The 19,208-nt window shown below is 62.5% G+C and overlaps 2 protein-coding genes across 12 annotated transcripts in view; one reads left to right on the top strand and one right to left on the bottom strand.

Moving 5' to 3' along the window:
- The first annotated feature begins 6,423 nt into the window (after positions 1-6,423).
- On the top strand, positions 6,424-18,906 carry SLC16A3 (solute carrier family 16 member 3). Of its 9 annotated transcripts, none has more exons than XM_070561301.1 (7): positions 6,480-6,607; positions 9,831-9,976; positions 14,111-14,267; positions 15,369-15,616; positions 16,129-16,272; positions 16,588-17,346; positions 18,132-18,906. In XM_070561301.1, the coding sequence occupies exons 2-7, from the start codon at positions 9,856-9,858 to the stop codon at positions 18,392-18,394; spliced, it is 1,692 nt and encodes a 563-aa protein (XP_070417402.1). In that variant the 5' UTR covers positions 6,480-6,607; positions 9,831-9,855; the 3' UTR covers positions 18,395-18,906. The 9 variants fall into 9 exon arrangements, with proteins under 9 accessions (XP_008518654.1, XP_070417402.1, XP_008518653.1 ...); XM_070561300.1 differs by lacking the exon at positions 6,480-6,607 and adding an exon at positions 7,126-7,230; XM_008520432.2 differs by lacking the exon at positions 9,831-9,976 and having other exon boundaries at positions 6,424-6,607.
- Positions 18,433-19,208, bottom strand: part of CSNK1D (casein kinase 1 delta) — a 40,107-nt gene continuing 39,331 nt past the window's right edge. For all 3 annotated transcript variants that reach the window (XM_070561305.1, XM_070561309.1, XM_008520436.2), the window contains exon 10: positions 18,433-18,582. The gene's annotated coding sequence lies outside the window, so the exon portion shown is untranslated. The remainder of the gene's footprint in view (positions 18,583-19,208) is intronic.

Below are 19,208 nucleotides of genomic sequence, written 5' to 3'. Positions count from 1 at the left end.
CTGGTCAGGAAAGGCCACCTCCTGAACAATTCTTTCCATGTGACATACCCAGAACAGGCGGAGCCGTAAAGACCCAAAGCCAACTAGCGGTTCCCAGGGTGGGGGAGAAAGGAATGGGGAATGACTAATTAATGAGAGTGGGATGTTTTTATGGGGTTTCATGGGGTGATGAAAAAGTTTTAAAACTAGAGGGAGCTGGAGTCGCACAGTATTGTGAATCCACTAGAAACCACTGAGCTGTGCACCATATATGAGAATTGTATATTATGTGAATGTTGCCTCAATTAAAAAAAAAAAAGGAGTCAATAACAACAAAAAGTAATAGATATTCCCTGCAGGAAAACTGGGAAATTCTGGAAAGGTATGGAGGAGAAAATGGAACATAGCCCTCCCTGAGCCACGTGGGGCATGCACTCTGTCTCTGCCCAGGCCGATGCATGAATCTCAAAGCAAAATCCTGAACCTACTTCGCCTTCCACTTTGCATCCTGCTTCCACCTCACCTTGTGTTGGGAGCACTTCCCGTGGTCGTTGCCTTCAGAAACACGACGGCTTGAGTAAAACTCGGATGACCGCAGCGTCTGTGCCCTTTGGGCTGTTCTCAGCGGCCGAGGGCAGCAGCACCGTCCCCCCTGAACCCCCAGGTGCTGCTCCTGAGGCCCAGGGAGGGGCTGGGGACAGCCCAGGAGGAGAGGTGAAGGGGCGGCCCCCATGGCTGCGTCCTGCAGCCCAACATCAGGGCTGGAGGGGTGTGTGGAGGGGTACTGCATAGCCCTCAGGTCTGGGTTTCAAGTCCACTTGCCCTGCAGCTGGGCAGGCCTTGGAGCTCAGGACTCCCGCCCGGCTGCCCAGCCTTCCCTCTGCAGCATTATCCCCATGGGCTGAGATCCACCTGGAAAAGCACTGCCTGGAGGCTTCCAGGCTGGTGGGAAGGAGGAATGTCAGCCCCCTCCCCAGGGGGACCGGTGGTTGCGGCCCTGACAGCAGTTCTAGCCTGCTCCACACCTGCTACCCCTTTCTCTTCCTTCCAGGGCCAAGGGCGGGGTATTGGGAGCCTCTGGGGCCTCCAAATTCTTCCATCCTCCTCCCTTCAAAAGGTGGAGCCAAGTTCCCACCTTTTGAGTGTGGGAGGGGCCCAGTGACTTAAACCAATGGAAAGCTGCAGGAGTGATGGTGTTCGATTTCCGAGACTAGGTGTACAAAGGCTCCCTGGCTTGGACGCTCACTCTGGGAAGCCGGCTGCCACGGTGGGAGGGCACTCAGCAGTCCTACAGAGAGGCCCATGCGTGGAGGAACTGAGGTCCCCAGCCAACAGCCATGGGAGTGAGCTGTCCTAGAAGTGGGTCCTCTTGAGAGTCCCTGACTGCCCAGCTCGGCCACCCCAGATTCCTGACCCTCAGACACTAGGTGAATAATAAATGCTTGTTGTTCTAACTGCTAAGTCTTGGGGATGATTTCTTATGTAGCAATGGAGAATGAACACAGTTCTCGGGGGTGAGGGGGGACCCTGGTACCAGGCACCTTTATCTCCTCGTGTTAGGACTCCCCCAGAGCCAAGGCTCCCCAGCTACAGATTGGGGGGATGGTGGCAGGACATTTGACACCACCGTTTTGTTTTGACAGGCTCCTTGCAAAAGAGAAGCCATGGCTGAGTACCAAGCCTAGGGGACAGCCCATACCCACCCCGGCCTGCCCAGGATCGTGCCCCACTTACCAGGCCCCATGATTTGAGTATCAGAGCCTCAGCACAGGCTCACTGGCCTCAGGCGGAAGAGGGCCCAGCATGTGCAAAGGCACGGAGGCCTGGAAGAGGGCGGACAGAAGACTCCCAGGAGCCTTGTGGCCTGGCTGCTGCTCCCCTGCACCCCTGCTCTCTACCTCCCACAGCTGTGTGGTCTGCACCCAGCCAGACCTTGGCCTCCTCCCTCCTCCCACATCCGGCCCTGGCCCCCACATCTGAGCTCAGGTATGCGGTGAGTCCTGCCTCTCTTGGCAGGGGCTCTCCCGAAGAAGTTTCCTCTGAGCTGGCCCCTCATTGGAGGCCAGGGGTGGAGCAGGACGGGGTGCAGGGCTGATGCAGCACCAGAGCAGGCTTCATGAAGCCAGGAGGGAGATGCAGAGCCAGGCAGGGCCTCAGGCACCGTGGCGCAGGTCTCCTCTGGACCCTGGACTGTGGGACTGTGGGAGGGCTGACGTGCTTGTCGTCCACTGTGGGAGACCCGGCCTGGGCTTGCCCAGGGTTGGCCTGATGATGGGGCGGGAAGAGGCAATGCCTTGGAGACGGGAGGAAAACGGGGGTGTTCGGGTGGGCCAGGAGAGCAGGGTGCATCCAACAGGTGAAAAGGGCAGGACTTTTAAACCCTCCCGGGAGTGGTCAGGTGGGCTTCACTGCACCCACCTCACAGACTGGAGAGTCAGGTCCAGAGGCACCCCCAAGTTGGACTTGGCCCCCAACACCGTTTTCCACTCTGCCACGTTCCCTCGTTCCGCCTCAACCAGACTCGGGCACATCTGCCCGGCGACCCCACTGAGCTTGGGTTCTGAATGTTCTGGTAACGACACCAAGCCTGTCCCATTTCTGTCTCTCAGAGACATGGGTGAGAGGTCACTGTGGCCACCAAGGAGAGGGGTTCAGTTGCCCAAGTCAGCCGTCCCTGGACTCAGCTCCTTATGCTGTGCTGCTGTTAGTCACCTCCCAGATGGGACCCTCCCTCCAGGGCTGCTGCAGGGTCAGGGGAGGAGTGGGGAGCTGGGGCGGCCCCCTCTTGACGGACCTTGGCCAGCTCACCGGGTACCGCTCGGTCTCCTCATGGCTCTGGCTCAGCAGGCCCCCCAGCACCAACTCCCGCTCAGAGCCCCATGCTTTCTGCTTTTGGCCCCTCAGGGGAAAGTCAATGGCTGTCAGAGGGTCACTCACCAGCCGGCAAGCCAGAGCCGGCCGCCACTCCAACGTGCTCCCACCCCACACCTCAACTCCCCCACAGACACCCCAATCCCTCCACAGACACCCCAACCTGCCTACAGACACCCCAACTCCCCCACAGGCACCGACCCTCACAGGCACTGACCACTCCCCCACAGACACCCTAACCCCTCCACAGACACCCCAAACTCCATACGGACAACCCCCATCCCCCCACAGACACCTCAAGCCCCGCACAGACCCCTCAACCCTCCACAGACCCTCACCCCCATGCCCAACACCCGCCCTGGGTGGGGAGTGCAGGTGAGTCAGGCTGGGCTGGCCGACAGGGCAGGAGTCTGGCCTCTGCAGCCTGTTTCCGCCTCTGCCCACAGCCTGGGCCACCGAGGGGTTAATATGTTTATTTTTCTGTGAGCCTGAACTGATTGCAAGGGCCAGGCTGTCCCCGCTGGGGGAGGGTCCTCGGCCACCCCCCACCACCCGCTGGCCTCAGTCATCTGCAAGGGTGGCTTCTCCATCCAGCAGTCAGGGAAAGTGTGGCCGCAGGCGTGGAGTAAGAGTGAGAACTGGCTGTGACAGTCGTGCCACCAGGTCCCTAAGGAGCCAGGACCCCAGGGCAGGGGACCATGGCTTGGCTGGAATGGCTGTCCCATGACTCAGCTTTCTTCCCCAGGCCCAGCCAGTCCTGGCCCCCATCCTGTCCATGGAGTGGTCGCAGCAGAGCTGGGTGGCCTGGAGTCCAGTGAGGGGTTCTCAGGGCTCGAGGATGGGGGGTCTGCATGGTTCCATCAGGTCCCGGAAGGCTTCCTAGCGCTTGGGATCTGGCCTTGGGTGGGAGCAGGAGGCCTGTGCTGCCACCCTCCCTGGGCCTCGGAAGTCTCTCCAGATTTTCACGATCATTTTCAGAGATAGAGGTGGAGCCTTGCTCCCATCCTCTGTCTGGGTGCACACGGAAAACAGAGATGGGACGCGGACCAGAGGCAGGTGATGCAACCTCCTCCACACCCATCTCCTCTGCAGGGGATGCTCTTGGGGACGGTGGAGCGTGGCCCCCAGGAGCTGCAGCCGGCAGGAGAGTGGTGGAGGATAGCCCTAGAAGCCCCTCAAAACACATTCCAGGGCCTGATGGGACCTGCAGCTGTGACTTCCAACAATTCTAGGAACTGGAATTGAGGAGACGGAGGGGAGGACGGGGCAGGTGGGGGCACTGGCAGCAGTGTGGTGGACTGTGAGGGAGGGCAAGGCCGGGAGCAGGTCCGAGAAGTCTGGTGGAACCACCCTCTCACCAGGGACAGCTGCATCTCTCCAGGTCACCCACCCCCTCCCTTTCAGAAAAGGGCAGTTGGGCTTGGGGGCTGGCCCAGGCCACTGCGGAGGACCAGGCATTGGAGCCAGGTCTGGGGTGGGTGCCCCTGGTCTCCCCTGCACCACGGAATTGCACTCACAACTTCCCTGGTCTGCTCAGGGCTCCCGACCCTGGAAAGGGGACTGAAGCATCCAGGGGGAGCTCTGTGGGGGTTGCTCAGATCCCCTCTGGAAGGCACCTCAACTCAAACCTGAAGGTGCCCCCTGAGGCTGTGTGCACAACGGAGCCTGGCCACCTAGAGTTGGGGTCCAGACACAGGGCCTGGGGTGCCCCCCAGTGCCAGGCACCCCAATGGAGCCTTTCTGAAGGCTGAGCATTCAGAAGTAGGGAGGCAACCTGCCCCTGTTAAGGGGATGCCAGAGTCCTCAGAGGTGGGGCCAAGGGTCTCAGGTCTCAGAGGCTCCCGGCCCTCCCCTGCAGGGCCCTCCCAGGCGAGGCCCTGAAGTGAGCCTTCTTTACCCTTCCTCTGATCATCAGCAAGTTGGTTTCCCACACGGGCCCACCTGCCATCCCACTTCCGGGTCTTCCACCCCACCCCCAGTCAGAGCCACGCCCCAGAATGCTCTGCTCAGGTGGGGGGACTGGAAAGCCAGTGCCTGAGCAGTCTGCCCTCTACGCCCATGTGATGTGGGGAGTCCCTCCTCAGCTCTGGGTGGCCCACGCCCACGGAAGACCATGCCTGAGGGGCTCTGAGTCTGGGGGACTGTCCTGTCCACCGGCCTCCTGCAGGACCACGGTGTCCCTGGATGACTGCCCCCAGCTCTCCCAGCTGGACCCTGGGGCTCCTCCCCTTCTGGGGGGGGCAAGGGCCAAACCTGAGGTACTCCCTCAGATCACTGGGTTGGGGCATAAGGGTCTTCCCAGGTCTTGGAGCTCAAAGAAGACCCAGCTGTCTAGCCTTAGGGAGACTGAGAGGCGGCGGGGAGACCCCAGCCATCCCAGCCCTATCTGTTTCCCCTTGTTGGTCACTCTGGGCTCTTTGGTTTGGGGGTGGGGTGGGGGTGGGAGTCAGGGGCCAAGGGCTGCACAGGTCTCACCCACGAGGAATCTTCAGTACCTGGGGTGGGGCATCCAGGTGGCAGCAGGAGGGACCCTGCCCTGGGCAGGGTGGGCATCTAAGTAATTTGAGGGAGGGGAGGGTCGTGCCCTGCCCTGCCAGAGGCAGGAAGCACCACCATGGGTGGAGGATTCCTTCCTGCGGCTCCGGCCTGACCCAAGTGCTGCGAGGCCTCACCTCCTCCTCAGATGCCCACCCACCCTTGTGTACCTACAGCTGGTGAGGAAGCCCAGCGGTGTTGGCTGGTGCAGGCAGATGGGGGTACCACTTAGGACTGGGCTGGATTGCCGAGACCCTGTGGGGACCCCCTGTCCCCTAAAGGCCCCAGAGACACCCAGGGTCCACGCCTACTAAGTGGGGTCTTCGTCCAGGGAGTCCTTAGCCCCCGAGCGGTGCTGGAGGCTTGGGCTCTGCTCACCATTCCCTCACATGCGCATGCTTAGGTGGCGATTTCCACAACATTTTGGGGTGAGGGTGGTCAGGCCCAAGGCAGGGGTGGGGGACCAGACTGGGCCCAGACTCCAGGAGTGCTAGGGCTCTTTTCACAGGGGGCAGGTGGGGGGTGGTCTCTAACCATCCGAAAGAAAAAGCAGAAGGCCTCAGTGGTCTTGGCATCTCAGAAGGCAGTTGGATGGTGGACTCTGGACCAAGAGGCCAATACTGCCATTCTGCCCCGGCTCTTTAATGTGCTCCCCTCCACAGGCCCCTGGAAGGCTTACTCCTCCACCGATGCTCACTCTGCACCCACATCCTGGAGGAGCTGGGATCTTCCTGATAAGTCAGAGTTACCAATGCCTCAGCCTCCTGCAGCCCCAGGAGACTTGGGGTGTCATTTTGAAGTTGGTTAGATGGAAAGTGTTCCTGTGGTCCTGGCTGGTGGCCGCCACCAAAGGCCACACACCCTGGAGCCTCCTCAAACCTTAGCTCTTTCCACGTGGCAGATGAGAAAGATGAGGCTCCAAGCACCCTGCCTAGGACCCATCTGGATCAACCCTCCCCCGTGGGCGGGTGTGGCTCCGCGTGCCATCAGGGAGCGCCTGGGGGGCCGGCGAGGTTCTGGGCGAATGAAGGGAGGGGCAGAGGCGCAGGGCCGGGGGCAGAGGCTTTATTTGGCTTCGCAAGGCGCGCGAAGCCACATGGGGAAACGGAAGTTCAGAGAGGATGACAGCCTTGCCCAAGATCACCCAGGCAGCTCAGGGGGGCCAGGCCCGCTCCCCAGGCCAGGAGAAGCTGCCACCGTTCGCACCCGGGAGGAAGTGGAGGTTTGCATGGGGGCGCAGATCCCAGGGAGGTCTGGGGAAGGAGGCCTGTGGGCCTGAGAGTCGAGCCGGGAGGCAGGAACCCCCGGGGTCCGTGGACACCTCGCGGCACGGGGTGCGGGTGGGTGTGAGCGCGTCCACTTGTCAAAGGGCACGGCCTGGGCGTGGAGGGGCGAGGGGATCCTTGCCCCGGAGCACTCGGGACCCGGCCGTGCTCCTACCGGAGCTGGGGCGGAAGGAAGAGAGCGCCCACGGAGGGGGAGACGAAGGGGCGGGAGGGGGCTGAGCGCCGGGGCTCCCAACCCAGCGCCAGGGCGAGGCGAGACCGGGGGCCGGTCCGAGGACGCGGGGGGCGCGGGCCAGGCCGGGCAAGAAGACAAGTCTCCGGGCCGGGGTCCGCGCAGGAGTCCCTCGGCCCGGCGGGAGCCCTGGGGACGCGCCGTCCGGGAGCCCCAGGGGCGCCCCTTCCGCGGCGGCGCGGGGTCCGGGCGGGGCGAGCAGGGGCGGCGCCAGGCGGCGGTGACGTGCGCGGGGGACGTGCCGCGCGAGCGACCAGAACTGAGTCGCCCCCGGCGCGGCGCCCGGCAGCGAGGCGGGCAGAAGCGCGCGGCGGCGAGCGGCGGCAGGTAGGCGCGGCCCGGATGCTTGGCGCGGGCCTCGGGCCGGGACCCTCCGCGGCCCCCGGCGCTGAGTCCGCGCCCGGCGTGGTGGCAGCTCTGAGGTCCGCGCTTCCGCCCCCCTCACCCCTTACTCTCCTGGTCCTGGGGCGCCCGAGGCACAGACGAGCCCCCCACTCCAAGCAGCCCCCATCGAGGGGCCCCGGGGAACCAGCTGCACCCTTTCGTGCCCTCAGACCCGGGATGCGCGACCTCGCCTTCCCGGGCCGGCCCCGGTGCCTTTCCGTCGGGCGGCCCTCGGGGGCTGGGCTGTGACCAAGACTACTGCACCCGGCTTCCGAGTTGGTCCCGGGTATAAATAGCTCGGTCTGTGACGGGCGGCCGGGGCGCGCGGGCTATATTTGGTGGGACTGCCGCCGGGCCCGGGCCCCCTCCCCAAGGGAGTGGGAACACGTGCGCTCAGGGCCGCGGTGCTAATTGGGGGGCGGGGGGGCGGTTTCCAGCCGGTAGTCCTCTCCATCATCTCCCGCTTCTCGCTGCCGCCCGTACACTCACTAACCCATACCTGCCCTCGGGCGACGGTTTCCGGGCGACGGTTTCCACCCCATAACCGGGGCAGAGAGGTGGGGGCCCCCTCCGGATCAGGCTGGACCCCTGGCTTTGCTTCACCCGCTTCTCAGACCCCTAGCCCATGGGAAAACCAGCTGGGGCCTCAAGAGCCTCAATTTATTTATCTTGAAAAGTGGGTTGATAACTCACCTACCTGGATGTGACTGGAAGGGAAGCAGTTAGTCTGGTGGTGGCCACTGAGGGTAGCTGGAGTCTGGTGAGGGACAAAGGGGCAGCCTAGGGGCCAGAATGCTTTTCTGTCCTAGAGGTGCTGAGCTGCACTTCCGGAGGTGCCTGGGCTGACAGGATCACACTGTGTGATGACCATGGCCAGGCTGGGTGGTCTGAGGTACAGCAGATGGCAGCCAGACCCTCTCCCATGCCACCCAGGCCTGAGGGGCTTGTCTAAAGCCAAAGAGCAAGGGTGGGTGCTGAATGGATGGGTGGGTTCCAGGGGTCCCCTGCATCATTCCGAAGGCTCCAGGGTCTGCTAGGCCAGGTGGGTGCTGGGAGGGACAGGGACAGATGCATGAGTGTGTCATGGAGGTTGGACTGGGCCCCTGGGGACAAGCAGTGATTGAGAACTGGATCCCATCGTGGGACGTCTGTCCTCAGAGGGGCCCTGAGGGCACTGGTGGCAGTGCCCAAGCAGGTGTGGAGCCTTCCTGCCCAGCAGTCTGTGGTGTGGACACACCTTGGGGTAGGCATTGGGAGCCTGGTCCCAGTGCAGGCTCTGTAACCACCCCGTGTGACCTTGGGCAGGGCCTGACACCCAGGAGGCAACACTGACTCCAACTGGACACTTCAGTTTGGAGGGGAAGCAACGAGGGGATGTTCGTGCTCCCCAGAGCAGCGGCCCGGGAGTGTGTGTGGACGGGGGCCCAGGGGGTCCCACTCATTGCCAGGCCGTGTCCCCCCTGCCAGGCCAGACTCATTCCAGGGCGGGTCCCCACAGTGACCTGGCTGGTGTGGAGGGGAAAGGCCAGTGCCATCCCCTGGATCTGAGAAGCCTAGGAGGGCGACCCCAGGGCCACAGGCTGGCCCTTCTGGGAGGTGGCAAGTGGAGAAGACGCTGCGCAGAACGATCGATCCGTCCGTCCGTCGGAGGCGCCTCCCGATCAGGCCTGAGGCGCACCGGGCACTGGGCCGGGACGCAGGGGCGGGGCGGGAGCGCACAGGGCCTAGGGCTGCTCACGGCGTCGCCTCGGCGAGGGTAGACGTGCCGGCCTCAGTCCTCATCTGTGAAATGGGCCGCGCGGGGACGCCGGTCCCAGAGACCCGGAGTCTTCAGTCAGCGTTCCCAGCCCAAGCCGCGCCTACTCGGCCCGGCCCCTCTAGAGGGAAAGTAAAGCCAGTCCCGCCCCAGGGGAGCGTCGGGAGAGGCCGCACGGTTCCCTTCGGCGCGCGGGTCCACTGGAGCCCAGTGCGGGCGGGACTCGCTGCCCCCAGGGACCCCACGCGTGGATCGCGCGCGCCGGCCACTACGGTAGCGGACGGGAAGGGCGCCTACTCCAGGCAATACGGCGGCGGCTCCTCCCTCGGCGCGGTCACGTCCCCCACGTCCCGCGGCCAGGCGAGCGGCCGGGGTGGGGCGGGCGGAGCGTGCTCGCGTCCCACCCCCACCCCACCCCACCCCACCCCACCCCACCCCACCCCACCCCACCCCACCCCACCCCACCCCACCCCACCCCACCCCACCCCACCCCACCCCACCCCACCCCACCCCACCCCACCCCACCCCGTCTCTGCCGGGTGGGAGCCGACCCCCACCTGCCCAGCCGGAAGCGGGGCGTGGTGGGTGGAGCTCAGGGTTCTGAGCTCAGGTTCCTTCCCCGCCCAGCCTTCCTATCCTCCGCAACCACCTCCCTCTCTCCCACCTGCCCCCCCGCAGACCGGGTGGGGGCGTGGTGGGAGCTGGGAGCCCCGGTGTTGGTGGGAGAGGCGTCTCCTGGCCATGGGACTTGCTGACTCAGAGACTCCCTTGTTGGCCTTCACCTTAGGGCACTGGCTGCAGGGAGATGAGGAATGGGACAAGGTGGCCACGTGGACGCAGAGTGGAGGGTCCAGGCCTGGAGGAGAGGGCCTGGGGCCTGCTCCAGCCTCCACTGCCTCCTGGCCCCTCCTCATTGCCCTCGGAGTCTTCCAGGTGAGGGGGCTCTGACAGGGTAAGCCCAGAAACGTCCCCAGGGCCACTTGCTCATGGTCTCCTCCTTGTCACAATGGGGGATGGTTTTGGAAGGCAGAATGACTCAGAGCGACGGGCTGGCTCTGGGGCACACTGTCCAGTCTGGCGAATGAGGCCAGTGTTTCTGCCTCGCTGGCCCCTGCAAGGAGAGGTGAGCCCACTGGGGAGCTTGTTGGGACACCAGGCATGCACTGGGGGGCTGTGGGGTCAGTGCAGGTGGGGTAGAGGGTCCAGGTCGTGCTTAGTAGGCCTGGGACAGACCCTACAACGGTGCCCACCTCCCACGTCCCCAGAAAAAATCCCAGGCACCTCCCTCCAGTCACAGTTCTGCACACAGGTGGGGGCAGTGCTGCAATGGGCACCTGGGGTCCTGCCCCCAGCCTGGGAAGAGGCCAGGTGCTCTGAGCAGTGGTGCTTTCTGTGCCCCTGGTGGGGGAGGACATCTTGGACCTGTTTGCACAACAGGGGCATTTGGGGAAGGAAGAAACGGGGAGCCCCCCCTCCTCCTGAGGGCACAGCACCCTCTTGTCCACTGCCCGCCCCGGGGCTTCAGGGGCCTCGGGGCTCAAGAGGAGCCAGGTGCTAGCCACACTGGGGCTGTTTCCTTGTTGCTCAGGCATGTCTCCAAGGCCTGGTGGTACAAGAGTCCAGGAAGGAATGTAATTGCCCCCTTCCCGCCCCGCCCACCCAGAGCTGGCCTCCAAGGACTGGAAGTCCATTAGATAACTGGCCAGCCTCCCCTGGAAGGCATACCTACTAAGCCTCTGGGACAGGCTGCAGGCTCTAGGGCCCAGGGCCACCACAGTGAACCCAGTGGCTGATGGACCACAGAGCCGAGGTGGGTGAGGGCACCACCAGTACAGAAGCCTAAGGGGGAGCATGCCAGGGTGCACTGGGGATGGCAGCGGGCCTGCGGGCTGGAGCAGAGTGGCAGAAGGGGGGCCCCAGGAGCTGGGAGAGGCCTACAGAATGTGGGTTAGGGTGGCCGAGGCTGGCCCTGAGGTGGGGGTGTGAGGAGTCATACTGGGAACATGTTTGTGCAAGGTCTGTGCCAGCCCTCCAGGTGGAGATGTGGAGCTGGCAGGGCTGGGCACTGTGGACACCAAGATGGAATTCAAAGCTGGGCTGAGTGTAGGCAGAGAAGGGGGCACTGGTGAGAGGGGGTGATGCAGGAGAATGAGGTCCCGAGTCCTGACCCCAGCTGGGACTCTCACCCAGACAGCCAGTGGATCCATGAGGGAGCAGCTGCAAGGGCCCGATTTGGGAGGGCACAGAGGACTCTCAGATGTGTGGTCTGCTGAACGTCATTCCTAGGGAGCCCTGTGCACACTCCTCCTCCTGCCGTCCTCTGCTCAGCTCTCAGCTGCCTGGGGTTGTGGGACCTTGACGGGACCTTCGGGGGCAGCCCCTGGAGCCTCGTCTGACCCAGAAGCAGGCACACGCACCCTACCTGGGAGATCAGCTTTCTGAGGCCCAGAGGGCGGGTTATTTCTGGGCTGGGGACGTGGTTTGCATGCCTCCCTGGGAGGGTAAATGTCACTGAAAGGCCAGCGGGTCAGCATGTAACACGGACCTGCTGGCCCTGCCTCCCCCTGCAGTGAGGGTCCCTGACAGCCCCCAAGGGGGGCCACTCCTCCCACCCTGCGTCTGGCCTGTGCAGGGGCAGGGTTTTCCTTGGAACATGAGTCAGCCTGTGCCTTGGTGGCCCTCCTCCCCGAGTGTGGAAGGGGTTGATGAGGCCGATTGGCTCTTGGAAATCCCAGCCCCTTCTTTACACCCCCTGCCCCCAAACACATGCACAGCCCTGCTGGGCAGAATCCCTCTGCCCCACACCTAGAGCCGCAGCCCCTACCTTCTTCCCTGCTTGCCCACCACCCCCCACTGGCAAACTGAAACCTTGCTGAGAAACTTCACTTTAAGGTGGGGCGAACAGGGCGGGGGCGCCATTTCAATGTGGCTGGCACCCCAGGGTAGGGGTTAGCTGGGAGAAAGCAGTGTCTGAAGAGCCTCTGGGGTTCCGGGGTAGGTGGGAGAAGTGCCCATGCTGGGCCTTGGTCCAGATGCAGAGGATGGGCCCCTCCCCACGTGAGCCTCACATGGCAGCCACTTGCCCAGAACACAGGTTCCAGAACACGCTGTACCCTCCTGGCCTCTGAGCCTTGGCACCCACCGCTGTCTCCTCACCCTCTGAGATGCTAGTTCAGGGGACACCCCATGTCCCACAGGCAGCCAGCGTCTGTCTCCTGGGGACCTTGGGAGCCTCCAGGGAGGGCCCAGCCACAGCAGGCAGCGGACAAGCAGAGAACGGAGCCTCGAAGGCTGGGGCTCCGCCTGTGAGCGACAGGCATGGCTGGCACAGCAGGGAGACCTGAGAGAGAGGCCCTGTTTGTTTTGTGACCTTGGTATAATACAGAGTTGGCCTGTTTCTAATTGTCGGTTCCAGACACACTCCCCTCCTTGGCCTTAGCACATCCCACTTGATTTATTTTCAAAAGTGCAATAAATGTGTATGAATGAGCCCAGAACCGAAAACAAGCTGGGATTCTGAGGACAGCCAACCCCTCAGTGCCTCCATGACCGTGACCCCTGTCGTGTGTCCTGGGTCTGGGGTTCTACCTTAGAACTGTGCTTTCTACCTTATACAGTGTCAATGCATCACACTGTATTCCTAAAATATATATTTTTTAGTTTTTTGCTTTTTTTAAAGTTACCCTGCTGTGCATACCTTAGAGACCTTTTAAACTTAACAGTAAGGTGGGTAGGGACATCTGCCTTGGTGCCCCTCGTGTGTTTTGGCCAAAGGATGATTTTGCCCCTTTGTCTCATCCCGGGCTCAGGCACATGGCTGCACAGTCGAGGCTGGTCTCTGGAGGAGAGACCACAAGGGTGGGACTACATGGGACCTGTGCTCAGATCCTCCAGGCACAGAGGCCCTTGTCCTCACTCTGGTCCTGTCCCAGGTCCTATGTATGCCTTAGGTGCAGAAATGGGCCACCTGGGGGGCTGTGCCAGGTCACTGGTTTGTGGACATGTTTGTAGGAGGATGGGGGCTCCCTTGGTTGGGGCACCCAGTGTACCTTTCGGCTAACTGTATCCCCTGGACGGCTGTTCAGCGTTTGGCCTCAGAGACAACCCCCGTCTTGCTCACGGAAGTCCAGGAGCCTTCCGAGCACTCGGGGCAAAGAGCAGTGGGCAGGGCCTGAAGACACTGGGGTCTAGGTACCAGGAGAGGCAAGAGCTTCTCTTGCGCTACCCCGAAGTGGCGCCTGTGGCCCTGGCCCAGCTGGGAACCAGCACACCTCCGGCCCAGCCTAGGGAGGGGGTAGGGCCACTGTTCTGCTCCAGTGGGCTGTGTCTGCCTTGTCATCACCCTGACAGCCAGCTGGCCCCTGGGGGTCCGATCATCAAACAGTAGTGCTCACAGACAGCAGCTACTGCTTGGAATCATCTAGGAGCCCCTTTAAAAAACACCCTCGTACACACACACCTGCTGAATCCGAGCCCAAATCCCTCTTCAGATCACTGACTCAGAGCCCAGATACCCCCAGACTACTGAATCAGGGCCCAGATCCCCCTCCAGATCACTGAATTAGGGCCCAGATCCCCCCAAGACTACTGATTCAGAGCCCAGATCCCCCCCCCAGATCACTGAATCAGGGTCCCCCAGAGGGCACAGCACCTGTGGCCAGGACGCTAAGGCTTGTCTGGAGGCTAGGAGAGGGGTTCTCATTTTCCACATTCCTTTGCCCTCCACACTGAACCTGTGCTCAGATCGCCCAGGCACAGAGGCCCTTGTCCTCACTCCAGAGTCCTGTCCCAGCCTCCGTGTATCCTTAGATGCAGAAAATGGGCCATGCAGCGGGGCTGTGCCAGGTCAAGGAGGAACTGAGGAAAAGGGGCAGGGGGTGGAGCAGGACAGATTATGAAACCCGAGTGGGCGGGCTGGTGGGCCGATAGGAAGGGGGCTGTCAGGCATCACCAGGCTTGCCTGCACCAGGCTCTCCGAGTCAGGAAGTCCTCAGGCATCAGCGCAGGTGGAGTCTTTACACCACAGAGTTGGCAGATGCTATACACCGGGGCTTTTTCTTCCCCCAGAGAGCTGGTTTACAGCGCACCGCCGGTGGGCAGAGACCCGTGCTTCTGTGGGCAGTGGAGCAGGCTGGACTGAACAAGCCCCAGTTCTCAGGACTGTCCTCCCTTCCCCACACCTGCATCGGGAGGCAGACTCTCTCCTTGGAACAGCTTCTATCTGGTGAGGTGGGGGGACCAGGCCCCCAGGCTGACCTCTGGGATCAGGGCATTTCCAGAGCTAGCCTCAGTTGGAGGGTGGGGGTGAAGAAGGAAGGGGAGGGAAGGGTCTCCAGCTGGAAGTCTAGCCCCGTGTTCCGTGTTACTGTGCCTCAGATGAGCTAAGTTCCTGGGGTTTAAAAGAGGGAAGTCAACCCTGGGCTGCTGCGGGGTTTGGGGCTGGCATTGGGTGCAGCCAGCTCCCTCCTCGCCTTGGCAGCCCTGGCAGCCTGGGGCCAGAATGGTTTGCTCCAGGGGGCTGGATGGAAGCCCGCCATTCCCTCACCAGAGGGTTAGACTCCAGCAGCAGGCAGGCGCCTTCCACCTGGGCTTGGCCCTAGTGCCCACCTGCCTAGGGGGCTCTCCTCCCCAAGGCCCGTCTTCCCCACCTGCCTCCTCAGTGGTACTGCTGTCCACTCCCTGGTCTGGCTGCCCCCCACTGCCCCTACTCCGTCCGTGGCACAGCAGAACTTCTCTTCAGATTCTCCCTAAGGGTGCAGTGGGATCAGAGTGGACAGGATCAGAGGCCCGGTTCCCCAGGGTGCAAGAGCAAGGCTGGCCACATCTAGATTTAGGTCCAAGAGACAGCACCCCCAGATTGGCCCCAGGTCCCCTCTCAGATGCAACCCGCCCGCTGAGGCCTGCTTCATCGCCTGAGGGGACGGGAAGTGCTGGCTGCCAGAACCCGCTGCAGTGGAGGCTGCTTCCCGACACAGGGGAGGGCGGGCTGCTTTCGCCACTGGGGTCTGCCCTCTTCAGGAGGTAACCTGAGACCTGACTGAGCCCAAAAAAGCCACTGCCCTTTAGAGCCAGCTGTGTGGGGGCAGGCCAGGCCTGCGCAGAGGAGGGCGGAGGGGGCTGGAGGGGAGGCTGCAGCTGGCCACCCCAGGTGGGTGAGGGCCAGAGGCAGGGCTCTCGGGTAGCACGGGCAGCCAGCTGGCCTACAGCTGGGCTCCTGCAGGGGGCTGAGGCCTGAAAAAAGGGGCGCCCAGCCCTTAGGTGCCTCTCTGTCCCTGCGCTGCTGGGTGGCCTGACAACCTAGTCAGCCTGTCTTCCTCTTTCTCAGGGACGTGCAACGAGCCCTCCTGGCCATGGGAGGGGCTGTGGTTGACGAGGGCCCGACTGGCATCAAGGCTCCGGATGGGGGCTGGGGCTGGGCCGTCCTCTTGGGCTGTTTTGTCATCACGGGCTTCTCGTACGCCTTCCCCAAGGCGGTCAGTGTCTTCTTCAAGGAGCTCATACGTGAGTTTGGGATCGGCTACAGTGACACAGCCTGGATCTCCTCCATCCTGCTGGCCATGTTGTACGGGACAGGTGAGGGACCATCATGCCCAGGGCAGGGGGTGGGGGATCGCCTTTGGGAGTTCACCACATTCAGTTTGGGTCAAGAGCCTCACGTGGCAAGAGGGCTAGGGTGGCCAGCGCATCTCCCCATCTGCAGTCTAGGCCTCTGGGGGCTCCTGTAGGACCAAACTGGCCAAGGGTGTCTGGGACCCTGTCCAAATGGGCTCTATCTGCACACAGTTGTACACAGTCCAGATAACGAGGTTTTACAGATGGTTAGTTCTTGCTGCCTGCACAGGCCAACCAGAAAGGAGACCACTAATGGGGAACTTCCGCTGAAGCCTGCTTTGCTTGGGAAGATGGCGAGTGTGATGCTCCCTGGGCACCTGGTGTCCACGGTGCTCCTGCTGTGTCTGCTGAGCTGGGGCATGGGGTGTCGGGGAGGGGAGGGCCAGCCCAGGCCCGCTGCCTGGGGCAGGTCTCTCAGTGATTGTGGGGCGAGGCTGGACTCGGCCCTGCCCCTCAGCTGCTGTCCTTCCCAGGCCCGCTCTGCAGCGTGTGTGTGAATCGCTTTGGCTGCCGGCCCGTCATGCTTGCAGGAGGCCTGCTGGCGTCCCTGGGCATGGTGTCTGCGTCCTTCTGCGGAAGCATCATCCAGCTCTACCTCACCACGGGGGTCATTACCGGTGAGTGGGAGCAGGGCGGCCCATGGTGGCTGGGTGGCAGTGACTCAGGTTGATGGAGAACAGGGCAGTATGCCCAGAGCAGGGCCTCCCAGGGGTGGGCAGCTGTGGGGTGTCCTGTCCCTCAGTCCCTTCTGTCTCTCCTGGGCGTCAGTCAGTGACAGGGACTCTGCTCTATACACACACTGGGTCTCCTCACATCGACCCCATCAGACACACACAGAACCCTTCAGGCTGGAGCCTGTGCCTGGGAAAACCAGAGGCAGGGCGGGGGGCTGGACAGGCAGGGTGACACCTAACTGCACACCCCTCCTCCAGGCTTGGGTTTGGCGCTCAACTTCCAGCCCTCCCTCATCATGCTCAACCGCTACTTTAACAAGCGGCGCCCCATGGCCAATGGGCTTGCAGCCGCGGGCAGCCCCGTGTTCCTGTGCGCCCTGTCCCCCCTGGGGCAGCTGCTGCAGGACCACTACGGCTGGCGGGGTGGCTTCCTCATCCTGGGTGGCCTGCTGCTCAACTGCTGTGTGTGCGCTGCGCTCATGAGGCCCCTGGAGGCGCCCAAGCCAGGTTCGAGGCCAGGGCCCCAGCGGCCATCCAGGCGGCTGCTGGACCTGAGTGTCTTCAGGGACCGTGGCTTTGTGATCTACGCTGTGGCCGCCTCCATCATGGTGCTGGGGCTCTTTGTGCCACCTGTGTTCGTGGTGAGCTATGCCAAGGACCTGGGTGTGCCCGATACCCAGGCTGCCTTCCTGCTCACCATCCTGGGCTTCATCGACATCTTCGCCCGGCCCACCGCTGGCTTCATCACGGGGCTCAAGAAGGTGCGGCCCTACTCTGTCTACCTCTTCAGCTTTGCCATGTTCTTCAACGGCTTCACCGACCTCACGGGATCCACAGCCAGTGACTACGGTGGCCTGGTGGTCTTCTGCATCTTCTTCGGCATCTCCTACGGCATGGTGGGGGCCCTGCAGTTTGAAGTGCTCATGGCCATCGTGGGCACCCACAAATTCTCCAGTGCCATTGGTCTTGTGCTCCTGCTGGAGGCTGTGGCCGTGCTCATTGGGCCCCCGTCGGGAGGTGAGTGCTGTTGCAGAGCTGGGGCTTGCTACTTCATAGCATAGATCAGCAGGTGTCAGAAGCAAGTGCAAATCTGGGGGGGTCGGGGGGAGGTGTTGCCCCTGGCCCTGGGGACAAGTGGTGGCCTGGGGCAGAGTTGTGGTGCCGCCCCTTTGGGGTGAGGCAAGAGCCAGCTATCGTCATGTTGGACTTTCGCCTTTCTTTTTGAAGGCTGAGCAAGCACTGGAGTGGAATTTAAAATGGTGGGACTAGGGAAGCAGCCTGGCCCAAGCCCCAAGCCAAGCCTCTTTACCTGGGTTTGGGTCTCTCCAGCTGACCCTGTAGCCGCCCCCACAGAACCCCATGAGCACCTGGGCTGCACCTTGGCCCTCTGGCTCCTCTCCCTGACAGAAGGGTCCAGGGGGCAGGGGTGGGGAGGTGCCCAAACCCTCACTGTCTCAGGGTGCTGGGGTCCTTCACGGGCCTACGGCAATGGGAAATGGGGCTGGATCCCCCCAGGTGCCTTGGACGAGGCCCCCACCCCGAGACTCTGCCACCTGTACCCACGAGGATCCAAACCTTCCTCAAAGTCACTCTGGTTTAAGCCTCTGGGTCTGCGCTGCCAGAGGGTGGGGGAGGGCCAGGCCAGAACTCTGCCTCAAGTTTCCTGGGCTGTCCCTGGTAGCGCACTGCCAAGCAGGCAGCCAGTGACTGTGGCGGACGCGTTACCCATGCCCAGACACCACGGGGCATGGGGGAGATTCAGTGGAAGCCTCTGGCCAGAGCTGACGCTGTTCCCTCTGCAGGCAAGCTCCTGGATGCAACGCACGTCTACCAGTACGTGTTCCTCCTGGCAGGGGCCGAGGTGGTGACCTCCTCCTTCGTGCTGGTGTTGGGCAACTTCTTCTGCATCGGTAGGAGGCCCAAGGCGGCTGCGGAGGAGGAGGAACACCACAAGCCCCCCCCAGACGCAGACGTAAGAGTGGACTCACGGGAGGTGGAACACTTCCTGAAGGCAGAGCCTGAGAAAAATGGGGAGGTCGTTCACACCCCGGAAACAAGCGTTTGAGCCGAGGAGGCCAGCAGGGGTGCAGGGAACTGGACGGAGACTGTCAACGCTCATATTTATTTCACAAACAGGACTAGCTTGGGCAGGGCTGTCGGTGGGGCGCTGGCTGCCTGGGCAGCTGACCATCACCTGATCAATGTTTTTCGGGGGAGGTGGCAGGGTGGGAACTGTGTCATTCCAAAGCAGATCTGTGATGAAGCCAAGCCATGAGGTTACAAACCGTCTGTACCAGGAACCCAGCCCGCTGACCCCAGAGCAGCCCAGGGCCCACCTGGACTCAAGGACCTAGAAACCCCCACTTCAGAGACAACATGACTTTAATCAGGGGCAGGGCTGGGACAGCTGGCGGGGTGGGCACTGCCAAGTCGGCCCTCCCCGCGCCCGTCCAGCCCTGCTCTCCCATGTGATGCCCCAGCCGACCCCTCTCTGAGCCTCTAGGGGACGGCCTCCCTCTCTTCAGTTCTGGAAGGTCTGAAATAAACCTGCGTGTGGGAGGAGACTCTCGGAAGGAATGTCTGCCAGGAGGTGCAGGGGTTTTGTTCTCCGTGGGGATAGTGATCTGATCATTCACCCCGAATCTCACTTTCTCAACAACCTGGTTATTTTTACATAGTGGTTCTGGTCCTCATCAGCCCTGTCAGCTTTCTAAGCACTGCTGGGCTAGACCCTGCCTTGCTGGACCCCAGAGAGCTCAGAGCATTCACAAAGGGCCCTGACCGTGCTGCAAGGATGCGGCCCCTGCTGGGAGCCCCTACAAGGTGTGTGCACTAAGCTGAGACATACTTGTGATTTTTGTTCATTAGTGTGTGTGTTT

This window comes from Equus przewalskii, chromosome 10, assembly GCF_037783145.1.
Source record: "Equus przewalskii isolate Varuska chromosome 10, EquPr2, whole genome shotgun sequence".
In the NCBI taxonomy this organism is placed as follows: domain Eukaryota; kingdom Metazoa; phylum Chordata; class Mammalia; order Perissodactyla; family Equidae; genus Equus; species Equus przewalskii.
The sequence above is the reverse complement of the archived record's forward strand: the minus strand, read 5'-3'. Positions and strand labels throughout refer to the sequence as shown.

Excerpts from the sequence above, each read along its gene's own strand:
- SLC16A3 (XM_070561301.1), top strand. The coding sequence starts at position 9,856 with ATGGGACAAGGTGGCCACGTGGACGCAGAGTGGAGGGTCCAGGCCTGG. Across the intron at positions 15,617-16,128 it reads GGCCATGTTGTACGGGACAG|GCCCGCTCTGCAGCGTGTGT; the intron begins GTGAGGGACCAT and ends TGTCCTTCCCAG. Across the intron at positions 16,273-16,587 it reads CACCACGGGGGTCATTACCG|GCTTGGGTTTGGCGCTCAAC; the intron begins GTGAGTGGGAGC and ends CCCCTCCTCCAG.